Genomic DNA, 18,500 nt, shown 5'->3' with positions numbered 1-18,500 from the left:
GAGGATAAAAAGCACTTTTTTTCCTCTCTGAAGCTAAATCAGAGAGTTTGGTACTGTATCTTTTATAGGGACACGACAAGCATTTATCCATAGCCTCTTTGCATATCATTGTACACAGGAAGGAAAACAAAAAGACGAGCTTATTTTAAATCACGAGGGGCTGTGGGTTTTAAGCTGCATGACATGACAGCAAAAGGAACATAAGAGGCAGTGATATTAAACTTTATTTGTAAATAGCTTGTCACGTATGTACAAAACATTTTACGGGATGTAACGTTTTTAAATCTAAGCTAAGCCAAGCGGGGGGTGCTTCGACAGGTAACATCAGGGTTACTGCAAAAAGGTAAATTTATATGTATTCAGGATCATTTACCAGACAGCCATGCCACAAAGCTTGAAAAAAGTCAACAATTTTCTGCAATGCATTTTCTTTTAACCTGTTTTATAAAAATAAATAAATAAACAAAGCTGTGAAGTAATGATGTGTTACATAACTGGATTTATTTGTTTTTTGGGTCTTTTTTATTTTTTAAGATTAACAGGAAAAAACAAATGAGACAAAATACAGCGTCACATAAAAGCTACTGAGGCTGATCATTTCAATGATTACAGAAGAATATGAATGTTCTTCCAAAGTTGTTGTTTTGTGAATGTGGTTATCTTTCAGAACTTACATACATTGTATCTACTAATATTAGAACATTTTACTTTTTTGCTTTTTTCCCTTTTTGGGGTTTTGGGGCACTTTTCTTGGAGTATTTTGCTTCCAGGTCAGACAGGAAACTGTTAAAATTTTGCTCTCTGGACTGCTGTCGTTGCTGCAGAGAAGGAAACAAGAAGAAAGCAAAGTTAGTCAGAGGATAAACAAGCTATACCCCTGAAACTTTCTAACATCTGCACATGCATTTGTCACCTTAAGCATCATCACAAGACTGTCATCCTGGTTGTCCAGCCCCATCTCTTTCTGCATTTCCTCTGCTTCTTGCCGCTCTCTATCAGCCTGCAAGGTTAGGTGCAATCATTAAGCTCAAAGACGCTGGAGCCTTATCCTTTGTACTCATTTCTTACAAATTATTAGCAATGATTAAAGTTTTACAAGTACTTTTGGCCATCTAACAATCATGGCAAAAACACAAAACAAAACCCTGGACATAAGCTGTGATTCAACACCAACACATCTCTCACCCTCTTCCTCCGGGCCCTTTTCTTCTTCTCGGTCTCATGAGTAAAAGCTGGGAAGGCTGTTACTTCGCCACTATCGATGGCATCTTGGATCATGCTGCACAGCCTGGGCTCATCTTCTTGGGAGCAGCACAGAGCTGAGGCGGTGATGGCATCCATATCTCCCTCATGCTGTAAGTAAAGCTTGATCACATCCTGTCGCTCCTCGTCAGAGCCCTTGTACGTCTTCTCAAACTCAAGGATGTCCTGGACTGTGATCTATGAGGTGGGTGGAAAGACAGCATGTTGTGAAGACTAATATGAACATTAATGCATTAATAATAATAATAAAAACAAATTGAAATATATTATGCTTGCAACAATTTACTATTATGCATAGGTGTAGTCTGACCATTTATTTGCTGTAACCTCCTCCTCTAAGTGACTCGCTTCAGGTGTCACATCATCCCAGGACACAGACAGACAAACAACATTCACTGTGACTCATTAGTGAGTCATGTTAGTGAAAAAACAAAAATCACTCTGTGCTCTGGTACCTTTGGGAAAAGCAGTCTCCAATAGTCTTCCCAGCAGCGGTCTTGCTTCAGGACGTCAGACTCTTCATCCACCACTCCCTGCTCATCGTAAATAGCCTTCTGCTCCTTATCGCTCAGCACCGCGTACAGCTTTCCCAACACCTGTAGGGACATTTTACACCAAAATACAACTCTTACTGAAAACTGGTATTACACAATGATTAGAGGTGCATTGAAACACTGATGAACTGAGGCCATTACTTGATATTAGTCTGTAAAATGCCGCACCTATACATACAAATACGAACTAGACAAGAGACATTTGTGAGATGCTGCCACAGCCTTTATATTAAAAGTATTTTGATATACCAAAAGAAATCAGAGCTTCTTTTGGTAGGCTCTAAATCAACATTATCCAGAACTAATAACTTCTCTGCTCCTATCAATAACTCACCGGTCTCTGTTTCTCCATGTGTGAAAAGGTTGGGTGTCATCTTTGACAGTACTTTATCTTTTAATTCACACATCAATAATGTTATTCGGTCTGCATATTTCCAATTGCGCAACATTAATCGTCTCCATCCTTTTCTCACTCCACATGCCACTGCTATTCTTGTTCATAGCATTGTTACTTCTCGGATTGATTACTGCAATTCACTTCTTTTTGGTCTTGCCCAAAAGTCCATACATAAGCTTCAACATGTCCAGAACTCTGCTGCCCGTATTATCACAAGGACCCCATCTATTCACCACATCACCCCTGTCCTGCAACAGCTTCACTGGCTCCCGGTCAAATATCGCATCAATTTTAAAATACTTTTGTATACATGTAAGGCTATTCATCTTCTCTCCCCTCCATATCTCTCTGATTTGGTTCTGCTCTGCTCCTCGACTTTGGAATTGCCTACCTCCTGATATAAGAAATATTACTTCCTTTTCTCTTTTTAAGTCTAGACTCAAAACTCACCTGTTCAAAATAGCTTATCCCACATAACCTTTTCCATTCTGCTATTTTAAATCTGCTTTAGGTTTTGCATTATATGATTTATTTTTGCATATCACTGACATTTTTTAGATCACTAAACAACTGTTGATATTAGGCAAAACCCAGATAAATGCAAAGTGCTATTTTAAATACTTTTATTTTTGGAATTCAAGCCGATCCAAACCTATATGGCCCTATGTGAAAAGGTAATTACCCCCTAAACCTAATAACTGGTTGTACCACCACTGGCAGCAAGAATGGCAATCAAGTGTTTGTGATAACTGGCAATGAGGCTTTCACATCACTGTGGAGGCAATCTGGCCTGCTCTTCTTTACAACAGAAGTGTTTTAATTCAGCCACACTGGAAGGTTTTTGACCATGATCGGCCTGTTTAATGTCATGCCAAAACATCTGGATCTGATTTAAGTTTGGACTTAGACTAGGCCACTGCATAATCTTTGTTTTTTTTTTCTTTTTTGAAATGTCTCTGCTTGACACATTCCCCTTCAGGACTTTCTGCATTTTCAGAATTCATGGTTCCATCAATAACAGCAAGTCATTCAGGTCCTAAACCAGCAGCGCCCATCACATTAACGTCATATCATACTTATGAAATTATGTCTTAGTTTTCCACCCGATGTAACTCAAACCTTCCAAAAAGTTCAACTTTGCTTAGCGAGTCCACAGAATATTTTCCCAAAAGGCTTGGGGATCATTACAATGTTTTTTTTTTTTTTTTTTGCAAATGTGACATGAGCCTTTGTGGTCTTTTTAATCAGTACTGGTTTTCGCCTTTGAACTCTCCAGTGGATGTCATTTTTGCCCAGTCTCTTTCTTATTATTGAATCATGAACACTTACTTTAACACAGACAAGTGAGGTTCGTTAGATGTTGTTTGGGGTTATTTTATACCTCCTGGATGAGTCTTTGATGGGAAGGTTCACTACTGTTCCACGTTTTTTCCATTTGTGGATAATGGCTCTCACCATAGATGTGAGACTTAGTTTCTATCAGGTTCTATTTAAGGTAGTAAGCAGTAAGCAAAGTGTTGAATTCAATTTACAGGGTAACTTATATGTGGGATATAAATTACCTAACGAGTCTGTTTTGCACCTGAATTATTGTGAAAATTTAGTATCACTGGGGGATGTTCAAAACATCTCGGTAATCATGTAGATACCACAAACGCATGACCAAATCCTGCGACTGGATGTTACTGGGGTGAAGTCTGTGATGGCACAGTGCGAGATTATTCACGGCAACTACAGTTAGCTGCGTTAGCTAGCTCGCAAGCCTAGCTTAATCTCTGCGTGTATGTGTGTGCTGTCACAGCTAACAACAACGAGCGTTCACCTGAAATTTCTCTGTGGCCAGCGGGTCGTCGGGAGCCCGGTCTGGATGGACTTTCAGCGACACTTTGTAGTAGCTCCTTCGGATCTCAGCCTCTGTCGCCTCTTTGTTGATTCCCAGAACCTCATACAAGTTTGAGGTCTTAAAAAGCTCCTGGCAACGCTCGAGCAGACCCATCCTGACAGCGGACCAGGTGCCTCAGTCTGAGCTTTGACAGGAAAACAATTTCGTCCTAAGAGTCTCCGCGACGTTTACTGGGTAGTTTTGTGGCTAGCTAAGCATTAATTTGTTTTCTGTTGTCGGTAACATCAATTTGGCGCGCTAGCCTGTCACAGAGACCACTGCGTGCATCGACGCGCTTGCGTAACGTACAGAAACGTCTTCTGATTGGATCTCGTGACCGACATTGTCAGAATGTGTAATGAGGCCTTTCATGACTTCTTTTTCACACAAAACTTGCGCACTTTTACACAAGAGATAACACAAGATTTATCCTTTGGGGAAAAATAGTTTTGAACAACTTTTTAAAACTTTTTTTCTTTACTTATTTCCCAAACGTCTTTCAGATAGTATTTATAATGTGTATACATGTACTTAACATCTTCAATGTGTTGCCAGTATGTTATAAGCTATAAATGTTAATACATTTTTACATGATACATGTTTGGTGTTAAAACAATACAACTAGAGTACCCTTAATCTTGCAGTCCCCAACTCAGTTAAATGAATACATAGATAGGACCAGTTGGAATGTAACTCAAATACTTTACTCAAGTTTAATGTATTTTATCTGTTACTTTTAATTATTATTGCACTCTGTACTCCACACATTAAAGCTTTCATTATTTATTATTTTGCAGATTAAATGCATATAAGGCTTCTTCTTCTTTCAGCTGTGGCGACCCTCATTTCCTAGCACCAACCCTTTCCATGTTCTCCTTCACTACATCCATAAATCTCTGTTGTCTTCTTCTTTTCTTTCTGCATGGCAGATGCATATTCAAGATCCTTTACTTAATAATATAATAATATAAGTGATTAAAATCATTAACAATACAATGTTTAAGTGATATACACATCAATTAATCACTAATTATGATTCAGTAATATCATGTTTATGATTATGCAAAGTGTTAAATACTTTAAACTTTAAAGGTACAGTAAGTATTTTTTAGTTTATTTATTAGATAGAAAGCAATGTTGTTCTCATAGTTACTGTGTAACTACCTCTTTCATCAAACTGATTCTGTAAACATGCTCAGTGTATTTATGTGTGCATTTCACTAGTAATACCACAAACCAGCAAGGCTTTGTGTTTTCTCTTGAATAAACCCTCATTGTCTTACCACAGCTGCTTAGCATTTCTCCATTTCCCACCAATCAAAGCTAAATCAGCATCAGTCTCTTGTATTCCTTTGCAAGTGCCGCATCTGTTGTAAAAACTTGAAATGCCATTTGTGTTTTATGTGGAGACCACCCTACATGTAGGACGCCTTATAAGTTACTTTTAATTTAAAGATCACAAATAGCTCTTTCCTAGCTATAGATGAATATTTAATAAATGAAACTTTTATATTGTCATCATCTCTTCCTCACTATGTCTTTCTCCTTCTCCAACATGTCTTTCATTTTTCTCTCTTCTTTCTCATTTCCACGTCATTCTCTTCCTCCCCACCTTAAGCCTCATCTCCTAAATGAAGTCAGGACTCTGACACATGCAAATGTGCATAAACATGCTTATTTATTCCCCAAATTGTGACAATTACTTATTTTTAGTGGATTAGACATGCAACCCATCTGGCCAACTGAAAATGTCAGCTATGCAATGGTTATAAGCTAACGCTATGTCGGCTAATGTTAGTGTCCTAAAAGTCACGCTTTTCCTCTTATTAAAGGTTTGATTTTACTCTCACATTGTGTTTGATCTGTTTCAAAGAAATTTTCACTAACACCGGCTAATAGCAGCTAACAAGAGCTAACAGCAGCTCAGTGGCAAAAATGCAACAGTGTTTACCTACAGAAAAGTTGATATTCTCAGCAACTCACCTCAGTATTGCTGTCATCGGACAAAAGTGAGCTTCACTGACTCATGGACTCATATCGGACTCCTTTCACAAAGTTTTACAGCCTCCTCCAGATTAAATAGACATGGACACCTGACATATTGACAACTGAGGTAAGCAGTGGACTGACAGCCTACACTCACTGTAGATACAGAGTTGTTTGTCCTACAGCAGCTACTGTAGCTTAGATTATGCACTTGAATTGGGAGGGATAAGAAAACAGAATTTCCTTGGCTGTAATCTGCAATCTACTAATATCTATTTGTGAGATTTTACACAGTGTACCTTTAAAAATATTTAAGTTTTGCAATACTTAAGCAGGATTATAACTCCTACTGTAGTAAAAAGTCTAAATACCCCCCCCCCCCCCCCCCCCACACACACACACACTTTGTAAATCAAGTATACAACACAAGACTGTTTCGATTCCTGTGGCGCACCACTTTTCACTAAAACCGACATTTGAGGCTGTGTAAAAGATTTCCAATACTCATAGACTCCAATGCTGAAATGCTCAAGTTTACACCATTAAATAGCATGTTAACAACCTTTTACAGAAATGGTTTTGGCATTTATACCCCTTTATATAAACTCCATGGAGGGTGAAATGCATCTGCCATTTGACTGACAGATGTCCAGACCCAGGCAACTGTAGCCAGTTAACCTTTGGCAGGCTTCAACTCCACTAATCAAAAACATTAGATTAGTGTGAAATACAAATGGTCCAAGAAGTTTGTCTTTCAGTTTTAGTAAGTGTATTCTAGTGCTTTATTTAGCAGGTGTTGAACCTGTACAGCTTATGGGTGGAGCTTGATTACCAAGCTTGCTAGCCTTATTGCTAGCTAATAATTTAAATCCATCCTCTCATCCAAATATGGTCACAGCATGATCAAATGCTAAGATTGAGGCTAACGGGTGATGCTGCAGACAAATTATTGTGTAATGATGTTAAAGCTGCTGTGTTTGAAGTGATAATGCCATATATAAATGACCCCTTTTAACATTGTTTTTTCTATATTATTTTCTCCTGAAAAAAATCTATCAGCAGATTAAAGTCTACGTAAAATACATTTTTTATATTTCAACCTTAGTTTGAATCTATTAACCAAAATAAATCATAAATCTCCCCTTAATTAAATGCCACAGATTAGTGTGGCCTTGAGCAACCCAACAGACTTAATTTCTCATGATAAAAGCTGAAGCGTTAAATTTAGAATTTCACAAACTAGTGCAAATACATGCATCAGTCAGGCAGAACCATACGGATACCCAAGTATTTATTAATGAGTTTGAAGCAGCACAAGAATACATCAAAGACAATGAGGCAAGTCACTAAGTATTTTCACTGCTTCATGCGAAAGCAGAACACAAAGATACACACTGACTTTGAACTTAGCATCTGTAGATTGCACCCATCTGTGTTTATAAGCCTGTACAATATGCAGCACTGGAGATATATACTACAACCCCCGCGTCTCAGATGTGATCTAATTATTGCCCCATCTGCTTCTGTTGCATATTTGGCACAGTCTCTGTTGTTGTTTTTGTCTTGACTTTTGTCATCACAAACCTCATCCGTTCTTTGGATTCTGACACAAAATAAGCACTTGGACAACTGGCACATTATTATTATGATCAACAATGGAAAAAATGACAAAAGCACAGGAACTGTATTGTAAATGTTATGAACTTTTGCTGGTGTGCAGATCCTTCTCATATGCTTTCTATCCACTTGCACAGATCTTGTAAGTGGAGATCTTGAATGTAACCATTGCTCCTCCAGAGGGAATATTTCCTTGTTATGGTAACAGTCTCTCTACAACAGTCAAATGGCTTCGTTCTCTTGGACAGTCTTTATAGCATGCCCGTGGCTGATGCATTTGTCCCTTAACTGGGACAGTTTGAAAACCTCCTGTAGGGGGCAGCAGCTCAGCATTCCTTTCTAGTCTTCACCATCTTGCTGGTGTACTTGATAGGGATCCCCCAGCGTCTCATTAGATAGACATCAAACACATAGGCCATTCCTGGCTCCAGGCCCCCAATCACAGCTGTAGTGACGGCCCGCCGAGGATTCAGCTCTTGGAAATACTTGCAGAGAACTCTCTCGGTGTCAGAGCGGGACTCTGGCCCCAGACAGGGTGCAGTTAGAGCTGATGCTCCGCCAGCTTCTCCTTCATGGCTTCCAAGCTTTCTGCGGTACACACAGTAAAGGCTTCTTTCTTCTGTTCCCATCCATGCTAGGGTGACACTATTGCAACCACGCAATCGGTTGAAGGATTTTATCTGTAAGGTGGAGGGCAGAGATGGGACTCCTCTGCGGTGGTAAGCTGATGAGGTCTGCATTTTGACTGAAGCTGTCAGACCTTCTGGTAGCGATGGGTCTGTAACAGCAGAGGTGTGGTCCATGGCGGTTCCTTCTCTCTCCAGGTGGATGAGATAGGAAGTACTTCCCTGGAGCCATATGTGCACTAATTCTCGCCCAGCAGCCTGAGAGGTCAAGACCTGACCTTTACTAGATACAGTCACCTTGACCTTTTCACCTTCCCCACAGCTCTGCAAGGTGAGGAGGCCACTCTGTTGCCAACCCCGAGGACGGAAACTGAAGAACTGCTCCGAGCTGAAGCCTCTGTCTTGGAAAGTCACCCACCTCAGCTCTCCTTCTCTAAGGGCGGTAATCGCAGGTCGAGCCTCCTCATGTGTCCGAGCAAGTGTCCCCTTGTATGCCATGCTGGTCCCATTCAGCCTGTCGACCACAAAGACATCAAAGTAATACTGGGTCTCAGGCAGGAGCTCTGAGACAGTGCAAACACTTTCTGTCCCCTGACACACACATTGGAGGTCTTCATACTCATCAGTGAGGGAAGCTGGTGGAGTCTGAGGACTTTCAGGATAAGTGTCCCACTGCTGCCACCACCACTCTTTCAAAATGGGCCAGACCGTCACCCTGCTCCGTCTGTCCTTCTTTTCTTGTTTTTGGTCTTTCTCTTTCCTCATACTCTTCTGTGCAGCACAAAGGCTGGGGTAGTTTTCCTGTGAGTTGACAAGAACACAGTATTCATAACTGGTCTGTGTATGTGGGAGGCTCGTTATGGAGGCACTGGGTGCCCAGCTGAGGGTGACGCTGGTCATGCCTACACCTAATGTGTGAACTTGCGGGTCAGCTGGGAGCAGAGGGAAGATGCCTGAAGGCCCCAGGCCTTCATGAAGATACACTGTAGCTCTGGTGTTCTGCTGTTTGGAGCGTAGCCTTAGGATGTAGATGGAAACGCTTGGATAGGTTGGACCACTGTAGCTTTCCACTGTATTGCCAGTATTGCTGTGTATTTTCTCCTCCGTCCCAGGACCTCGCCACCACACCTCAGGCATGCTTTTTTTAGTACTCCCTGTGAGCAAAGAAGAAAAAAGAAAGCTAGTTATAACCACAATAGATCATAATGACACACTTGAATATGTTTTGCTTATTCTTACTTCACTTGTGCATTTGACCATCACTTTGGAGAATGACAAAGTTTGATACTAGAAGATTGTTTTCACATTCATTCAGTGAAGGATAAATGTTTTGCTGCACACAGTTGGAGTTAGTCAGAGTGAAGCAGGACTTGAATTGCATCTGGTAGTTTTTGCACATCTGGTAGTATTTGTACATTCTCAGATTTGGGATTTTTAAATCAGGAAGAATAATTAGACATGATTTTCAGACAAACATTATTATCTAAAGTAGCATAATTCTTATATGTGTAACCCTGGTGTCTTGTTTCAGTAGTGTTCTCCAGTTTCCCTGAGCTATAGATGAATGGTGGGTTATAGGTTTTCTTAAAAGTATTCTCCATAATAAACACCAGTGCAGATGGACAGTGTGAACTTTATATCCTGACAAACACACCAGCAGATAGGAGCTAACGTTTTTTCAAGGGGTGATAATAAATAACTTAAATGTTACACATAAAATTATAAAGTGCTCTAAATGAAGCAATTAATGTTATAATAAACTTTATTCTGCAAAGTCATAAAATAATATTGCACAACTTAATATGCAATATAAATCAATGTTAGAATCTGCACAAATTAAATGTGACCAACAATAAATACAAGTGCAATAACTTAGGTTATATATCAAAACATGCCTGAAGGAGACCTTATAAAGTTTGGATTATCTCATATTAGGTTCTTTACAGTGTTAAAGAAATAAAGCTGTCATTGCGTAAGAAATGCTTATTACTTTCATGCTCTGAATTGGATGAGATGCATGCCACACTCTGTATGGAGTTTGCTTAATGTAGCCTCCTTGAAGTCAGTGCACTCATCCAATAAATAATTACAGAAAATTACATAATTAATTACACAAAAACACCACGTTATTAGAAGTCTGTTTTTGTACAGATTAGATAAACAGCATATAATATGGGGGGCAGCTGTGGCTCAGGACATAGAACGGGCTGTCTACCAACTGGACGGTCAGTGGTTTGTTTCCGGCTCCACCAGTCTGCGTGCCTGTCTTTGGGCCTTAATAAAGGCACCCTAATGATCCCAGTGCATTCATTAGAGTGTGAGACATGTTGCTTAGGTATAGATTAATGTCTATGTAAATGGATAAATGAGGACTGGACTAAAAAGCCCTTTGAGTGCTCAGTTAGAGTAGAAAATAACTATATAAGTCCATTTACCACATGGCCATAAGGGTAGACTCTTACTACAAATGAATGAAACACATGCAGGCTTTCTTTGTGTTAGCCAACTTAATAAAACATAACACAACAACAGCGCTTTTCAGCTTTCTTCTTGCAAATAAGACAAGAGATTAATACTGCAGAAAATTAATTACTCTTAGATTTAATGCACAGAGCTTTAAAAATAAACATTTTAAGTCAATTTAATTATTTTAATATTGCTGTTTACAACGTCACAACTGCACATTAGACATCTGAAACTTTAAATGTGATACATTAGAGGTTATTGTCCCGTAACTGAAAAAATGAGGCATGGATATCGCTTTAATCTGTTGCCAAATCAAAATTAAATCCGTTTTATTAATTGTGTGGGTATTCTGGATAATACACACATTAATTAATTTTCTAATCTGTCTTGTAGTAATTGCAATTCCAGCAGTGTAAAACAGAAATAGTAGCATATTAAGACAAAGTTGGCAATAAAAAAACAACAACAACATTCTGTATCACAACCTAATGACTTGGCTTTGGTTTTTAGTAAGGTATAGCTTAACAAAATGCATACATAAAATGTATTCCTGCAGCAGATAATCTATATTGCACTTAAAAATATGCTTTGAATAAAAGAATCAATGAAAACATGGCTCTTCCAGCTGACTTCAAACAGAAAATCTGAAGATAACCTGCTCCCAACCAGAGGTATTCAGCGTAAGTTACCATGGTGATTTGGTAAGTTACCATAGTGACACAGAAAGCTTTGACTTTTAGCTCAACATAGCTTGCTAACCCAATGACTGTAGAAACCCGTTAATTTCAATTTGTAGCAGATCCCCCTGGCTAGCTCCTATGCTAAGCTAATCACCACTGGTTTCATATTATCTTCCTCTTTTACTGCTGGCAGTACGTAAATAAGTATGTTTACCTAAATTAAATTCTCTATTTGGTGTTTTTGAGTTGCTTTCCCATAAAGTAGTAATGTAATATGTTTTTAGCAATGCCACAAGAGTTGAAATTTAAGAAATTAGCTATAGCGATTTACTGAGAAGTATGCTAATGCTAAATTAGAAATTTAATTTACTGGTTAATAAATCATGTTATGTTTCACCAAAGTGTAAGCGGTGGACACAATTTTTATACTGTTTAGGTGTCGCTGTTTTAAAAAAATATAGTACATGTTATTAAACCAAAAGCGTTATGTTTGTACATTATAACAATTGATCACACTGAACCTCGCTGACAGAGAAAATCCTAAGCACCTTGTAAATGAACAAACAAATATATATCTAAAATGTCAATTGCCACTTCAAAAATGGTTGGCAGTATTTTCATTCAACACCTAAAGTGTTTTCATTCTGAAGTACAGACTCTTCACTTGAATGACGCTACTGCCAGATAAACACAGACAAAAAAGAAAAGAAAAAAAAATTCACCAATTGTTTTCACTGTTCATGTCTCCTAGAGATGAAAAATGAGACCAAATGTTACCGAATCAAAGTGAATTATTCAGGCTGGCAATGGGGACCCATGAGCTCAGGGTCTGAATGATTCATGTGTCATTTTATAACATAATGTTATTTTAGCGTGTGGAGAAGCTTGTTTAAGTAACCTGGAAAAATACTCTTGGAAAATACTGAGGCCTGTTTCCTTTCCCAGAAATCTCTGCCTTTTTAGGACTGAAATGCGATTACTTCTGTTTCCTCTGAGCACTGATTGCCTGACTTTAATTCTAAGCCTTTGTGCCAGAATATATTTAATCCTTTGAGTTTATTTAATTGCTTTGGTTTGCAAGAAACAGATTGTTACAGAGTGCAGTTTTAGTTTGTTGTTTTATTCAATATTTGAACAGGGAGTTGGCAGAGCTTTTTGGTGTGTGTGTTTTACGAAATGAAAAACCTCAGATAAAATTTATCACCAGGTGACACACAGATATGATCACACTCGCTGTCTCTGTCCTTGTCAAAGACATTGGGTGGCATTTAGAAAAAAATATATGCGTTTTACAGTGCTTTGAACTTCAAAAAATGGGTACAATGTGCTGATAAGATGTAGGACTGTTAAATTTGTGGACTTTTCATAATATGGAAACACACTCAGGCTTCAACAGTGAAACTATTGTTTGACAGAAATCAGTTTGTTGGCCTATCAATTTGTGTAACAGTTGCAGTAAAAGCATGACCTTCAAGCTACAAATAATGAAAACACAAAGCAAGAATGTACCTTTTTACCTTATGCTACCAATTCTGGTCACATATCTGGTTTAAAAGTCTCATCTACACATTGAAGCTTAAGTAAGATTAGACTGTTTGCCCTTCACTAAATCCCTACATATTATATGGCAATGATAATCTCTAATCAATGTCCTTGGCTAAGCCAGATGTAGTGAGGTCTTCAGGTTAAGTGGGTATCAAAAGGTGCAGCTTGTGGTCTTACTGTCCACTCACATTGCAGGTTTTTGAGGGGTTTGTCCTTCAGGGTGCGAGCAGCCAAGGTCCATTCAATGGGAAGGTCACAAGGGCTGACTGTCACCGACATCCCCGGAGCTTTCTTCTTCAGCGTGAAGTATAACCTGTGGAGAAACACCAAAGAGAACCAGCTTGCTTTTTCACCGGGGATGACAGAAAGATAGCATCCTGCTTCTGTTCAGCTGTAAGGTGATGGACGAGAAGACAAGATATTGTTCGGTGCCCATTCTTTCATTTTGTTGGATGATTTTTAGATAAGGTGGGGCGGTTATAATTTCATTTACTAAAGTTTGACGAGTTACAGCCATTTCAGACATTTGCCGGTTGCTGTGTTTCCATTTGCCTACACGCTGATCAGTCATTTGATAGCAGATCAGGAGAGGTGACCTCAGAATCAGATGATAAGGCCGCACTGACGGCTTCAGATGGATATCTGTCTGCTTGATGTAACCATCTCAGCTCGTGCTTAGCATAGAAACTATAAGGACATGGTTGTGCTGTTGCATGTTGGATGTTAGATTTGCATATTATATGGCAGTTGAATTGCTGTTGAAGGGCATTTTAACGCTTATGCTGTGGTGGCCTATTAAAATTCAATTCAACTCTTTATTGCCTAGCAAAGACGACTGAATAGAAGAAGTCTTTAACATTTCTTTACATTTAGTCGTGCTACGTGAAAATGTATTAACAGCATAATTATTTCCTACTACACAAACACATTTATTCATTATTCTGCACAGATGGTGATTGTTTCTAAACAGATGTGCAGCACTCTTTCTCAAGGGCACTTTGTGGATTATTTAATAGAGTGATTAATTTCTGAATCAGTGTTTTCTCTCCATTATTTGCCGTGTGGTCCTGCTTGACTGCACTGGTGGACAGACTGCAGCTCACGGGGAGATGCATGTCGCAATTTTCAGCTCCCGCTTTCAGAAAGCAACTGGCACTGTTGTGCAGGGTTCAAGCCAAATGGGCTCCACTTCCTCTTGCTCTCTCTACAGCGCTGCTGGAATCAGCCTCTGTCTCCACGAAAGGTGGATAGGGAATAGGTGGTGATATGTTACTGTTACCGACCTCACTGAGCAGACCTCAGTTTTTAATCGTGGGTCTTAAATGAAATGCAAATGAGGAAAAACGTCAAGCAGGGACAGCATCTAGTTTCACGTGAATTCAGCTGTTACACAAGTGCTGAGATTATCATGGACTTGTTTGGATTAGAAACACATGAATTACCTGACTGTTTAAACTGGTATTTTAAGTTCATTTCAAGTCTAATCGTTAGACAAAAATATTAAGTGTATGCATTAAGGAAATGATATAGTTTGACAAGGAATTCATTATGTGGTGCTTGCTGATTTATTTCAGCTTCATGTCATCATGGGGTGAATATATTTTTAATCTTTTGAATAGATTTTAATTTTAATCCTAATCTCAATTTATCTTAATCATGATTGGTGCCTTTTTTTTTGTTTGGTGATTCACTTACCTGTCACTTCTTAGCAATTACGTAGTCTGCTCTGCTTAGTTCGAAACTGCTTTCAATCCACTTCATTCATTAGGCACAGTTTAATTGGTACACATATTAATGTACTGATAATTCAGCATGAAGTATGCTGAAAAATGGATATTTTTTAAAAGATAGGAGCACCTTTTTCACCTCTTATGACACCACATCATTAAATATAATGAAAACAATCTTGCTATGCTCTCAGTGGAAACAAGCTATCAGCCACATGGATGCTTTCCATCTGTTACCTGCGAGTTCGTCCTTTAGGTAGGGTTACAGAGGTGATCTTTCCTTCTGGTAACCACGTAGTTGGGCGAAGTGGCACCTCATTCTCAGGTGCCACACCTGAGTGCACCTGGGGCCACAAAGATCCACATACCAGTGCCAAAGCTGCACCAAGACACCAAGACAGTGCCATAGTGGATTCACACTCTCTCGTGCCTTTTAGTCTTCGTCCCTACGTCCTGGATGGCTCCCAGGCTCTGAAAATGCACAGTGGAAAGGTCAAGACCATCAATCAGAGCCCATAGGCAACGCACACACAAACACACACACGCAGACTTAGTTAAATTTCTACTGTACCATTCAGGCAGACGCTAAAGAGCTGTAGCGGCTGATGATTCATTGATATGAAGAAACATCCTATCCTATTCAGACAGAATTATTCATACCAGGGAAAAGAAATTGCCATGCTATATTACTCTGGGATGTGTGTGTAGCACAGCTTGACACTCACTGTAAAAAATCACCCATCACACCACTTTTCAAAGTGTGAAGTGGGTTGCTAATATCACTCTGAAGTCGCTGCCTTTATATCTACATTTCTATTTTTAGTTTGAGGGTTCAAATGGGTCTGTTCTCGAAATATCTTTGATTATGATTATTAGGGGACTTATCTTGAGAAAGCGATGCCGTGCTGATGCAGAGAGGAGTGTGCAAACAACACCTGGAGGTGCTCTGATGCAGTCAAATCCATTCAGCATAGATTAATGCAATGCCTAAACCAGAAGAACTGGTATCAGATTTTTCAGGCTTTCTTTCTGTCTTTTTCCCCCGTTTTTTTTTTTTAATTTCTCTCGCACTCTGTTAGTGTTTCACAGTCCTTTTATCTGTACATTTATATGTGGGTGTACTCCTGTGTGCGTGCGGTTGTGATTTAGTGATAGTAGATGATTACAGGTCTCACTGTTTTCTTTCTCTCCTGAGAAAACACATTTGTTCAAAGTCACACAGCCTTCGCCAACACACTCCCCGCCTTCCCCTAACAAGGTGTATTATGTCAGTGCTGTGCCCCATAGATCAGATGACAGCAGCAGTGGAACCACGGAGGCAGCTACAGAAGGTACATCTGAGTCTTTTGGGCCCCGGGACGCTTCGAGATTCAAACTCACAGATCGTCGCGCAGCTACAAAGTCACACAGAGGCGCCTGCTCATTATCCTTGCAAAGAAAGAGGGGAGTGAACGACCCATAAAGCTTTAACTGAGAGACATGCAGAGGGAGAAAAACTGATTGAAATGAGAGGGGAGAGAGGAAGGGAGGGCTGTGGAAATGGAGAGCGAGAAGAGGAGGATGTTGGATCCTAGAGTAATTAGAGGGAAGAAGATGGAGAGAGGAGAAGAGGAGAAAGTGAAACTAGAAAAGAGATGGTTAGAATCAAAAGAGAAAAACATTCTAGTCAGGCAACAAGGTCGCAATGGATTTCTCTCTGTGCTTCAGCCAGACATATGAAGCTGATTGGTGTTTACTTTAGCTCCCATGTCAAATGCCCAGTGTGGCACATATTAGCAGATGGCTGCACAACCTCACAGCCCCTCTCACACTTCCCCTCATTCAATCTTGATAAAGATGAAGACACAAAAAAGCTTGGCGGGCTTGTTTCTTCAAAACGCACCCGCTGATAAAATATGCATATGGCTCCTCAGCAAATTATGGACAATTGAATTTTCATAAGGCGAAAAGGCTGGGTCTTAGAGCGAGAGGGAGCTTAGTGAACTTAACTACCACCCTCAATAAATAAATACACAGGGGCTCATGACTTTGATGGTCCTGCTCACTCTCTGCTCTTTTTTTTTTTTGGTTGTTTTTGTTTATATGAGTTTCCTCTTTCCATTATGTTTATCCCAGACCGTCAACTGACTGCATTTATTGTGGATACTGCTTGAGTTTTAATTAAAGATACTTGAGCTCGGCTCTGTTTATCTTTTTCTTCCTCTCTATGCTTTTCTTTTTCTGTCTGTTTTTCACTTCATTTGTTCCCCTTATTTAGAAGTTGATGCAGGCTCAGTTTCAGGGGGACAGGTTGAGTTCTGTGTGCTATCTGTCTGCACATTGTATTAGCTATCTTCTGTCTCCCTGAGCTCTGGCAGGACCATCTGCCTTCTGTTATCTGTGGGCAGGGACAGATTAAATGGCATGGGGTGGTCCCTGCAGGATCCGTTGTCCCCCCCAAACTACTACGAGCAAAGAACTGGCCTGTGATTCATGGTGGGGGTTGACGAAATGATGGAAGGGTAACATGCAATTACCATGCAACTTGATAGGATTTTACGGTTCATTTTCTAACTCGATGCACGTACCTTTGAATATATAAACCTTCCCTTGTTTTCCTCACTTTCACTCTCCTTTTGCGCCTGCACCTCTCACGCTGCTTGTCGTTCACACACTTTTATATAGTATCACACTCTTTCTTTAGTTTATGGCTCTTCATTCGCTGTGTTCACTGCCCCACTTCATAGTCACACTTGTCTATTTGTAAATAATTTAAAAAACTACTAGTTGTCGAAGAGAAAAGAGAGATGACCCCAACCTTTAAACATGCAAAAACAATCATAAGACGTACTAAAAGTGCTTTACATCTGTCTTAGCTTTATTAACAACCCTCCAGAGACCACACACACACACACACACACACACACACACACACACACACACACACACACACACACACACACACACACAAACAACTGATTCAAAGAAGCAAGTTGCTGACTTACACAACCAGTTGAAATCTGAAACGCTGACGCACTCACACACACTCACACACACACACACATGCTCTGCAAGGACAACATGCATGCATGCATCCCCTTACCTTCTCTCTGTGCACGCTCTCCCTCTCTGGTGCAGGGAGTGAGGGATGGGATCAAATGAGAGAGGGAGAGAGGATGGAGGAGGAGGAGGAGGAGGAGGAAGGGGGGTGAGAGTCGGTTGCGAGGAGAGGAGGAGCGACAGCAGGTTGTTGTCGGGTGTTCCACTGATTCCGTCTCCCATGAGGTGCTGCTCACCCCTTACTTCAAGAGATGTCTCTTCAGAGCTCAGGTGTTCCTTCAGGGCTGTCCCACCTCCTGTGTGCCTTGGTGTGGTGCAAGGCTCCCAAGGCACTCTCCACACTCTTTTCCTCCGTCTCTCTGAGACCTTCACACGTGGAGGCTTGTCCTGCTAAATACTCTGTGAATGTCATCTGGTCAGTGAAGCCTGTATGCTTTCTTCGCTTCTCGTTTACCCACTGTCACTCTTTTTCCCCCCCTTCCTCCCGTTCTTTTCACTTCTTCCTTCTGTTTACCTGCTCCTGGTAGTGAACAGAGCTCACTTGCAATTCAAATAGGCTCATGTGTGACTGAGTGTGTTTGTATATCTGTATGTGCAATCTGAGAGTGAGGGAGCGAGTGGGTGAGTGTGAGGGGGATGACGGTGAGGTCGCTGAATGGGGGTGGTGATGAGAAGAGAGAGAGAGAGAGAGAGAGAGAATGTGTTGTCAAGAGCAGCG

General features: G+C 40.2%; 2 protein-coding genes across 2 annotated transcripts; both read right to left on the bottom strand.

Moving 5' to 3' along the window:
- Nucleotides 1-589: 589 nt before the first annotated feature.
- Nucleotides 590-4,396, bottom strand: dnajc9 (DnaJ (Hsp40) homolog, subfamily C, member 9). The gene is made up of 5 exons (XM_063491847.1): nt 4,037-4,396; nt 1,719-1,859; nt 1,186-1,440; nt 914-1,000; nt 590-818 (listed from the first exon to the last, which is right to left on the bottom strand). Exons 1-5 carry the CDS (start codon nt 4,208-4,210, stop codon nt 705-707), a joined length of 771 nt encoding a protein of 256 aa, XP_063347917.1. The 5' UTR covers nt 4,211-4,396; the 3' UTR covers nt 590-704.
- Nucleotides 4,397-7,370: 2,974 nt separating this feature from the next.
- ndnfl (neuron-derived neurotrophic factor, like) lies at nt 7,371-18,331 on the bottom strand. The gene is made up of 4 exons (XM_063491452.1): nt 17,826-18,331; nt 14,981-15,214; nt 13,205-13,329; nt 7,371-9,479 (listed from the first exon to the last, which is right to left on the bottom strand). Exons 2-4 carry the CDS (start codon nt 15,148-15,150, stop codon nt 8,026-8,028), a joined length of 1,749 nt encoding a protein of 582 aa, XP_063347522.1. The 5' UTR covers nt 15,151-15,214; nt 17,826-18,331; the 3' UTR covers nt 7,371-8,025.
- Between the last annotated feature and the right edge of the window lie 169 nt (nt 18,332-18,500).

Source organism: Pelmatolapia mariae, linkage group LG13 (assembly GCF_036321145.2).
Source record: "Pelmatolapia mariae isolate MD_Pm_ZW linkage group LG13, Pm_UMD_F_2, whole genome shotgun sequence".
In the NCBI taxonomy this organism is placed as follows: Eukaryota; Metazoa; Chordata; class Actinopteri; order Cichliformes; family Cichlidae; genus Pelmatolapia; species Pelmatolapia mariae.
The sequence above is the reverse complement of the archived record's forward strand: the minus strand, read 5'-3'. Positions and strand labels throughout refer to the sequence as shown.

What these genes read in the sequence shown, in the direction of transcription:
- ndnfl (XM_063491452.1), bottom strand. Translation starts at nt 15,150, where the DNA reads ATGGCACTGTCTTGGTGTCTTGGTGCAGCTTTGGCACTGGTATGTGGA. An exon ending in CCTAAAGGACGAACTCGCAG is followed by an intron (nt 13,330 to 14,980) that starts GTAACAGATGGA and finishes GTTTCTCCACAG; the next exon opens with GTTATACTTCACGCTGAAGA. An exon ending in ACCCCTCAAAAACCTGCAAT is followed by an intron (nt 9,480 to 13,204) that starts GTGAGTGGACAG and finishes CTTTGCTCACAG; the next exon opens with GGAGTACTAAAAAAAGCATG.
- dnajc9 (XM_063491847.1), bottom strand. Translation starts at nt 4,210, where the DNA reads ATGGGTCTGCTCGAGCGTTGCCAGGAGCTTTTTAAGACCTCAAACTTG. An exon ending in TGGCCACAGAGAAATTTCAG is followed by an intron (nt 1,860 to 4,036) that starts GTGAACGCTCGT and finishes ATGTCCCTACAG; the next exon opens with GTGTTGGGAAAGCTGTACGC. An exon ending in GGAGACTGCTTTTCCCAAAG is followed by an intron (nt 1,441 to 1,718) that starts GTACCAGAGCAC and finishes CCCACCTCATAG; the next exon opens with ATCACAGTCCAGGACATCCT.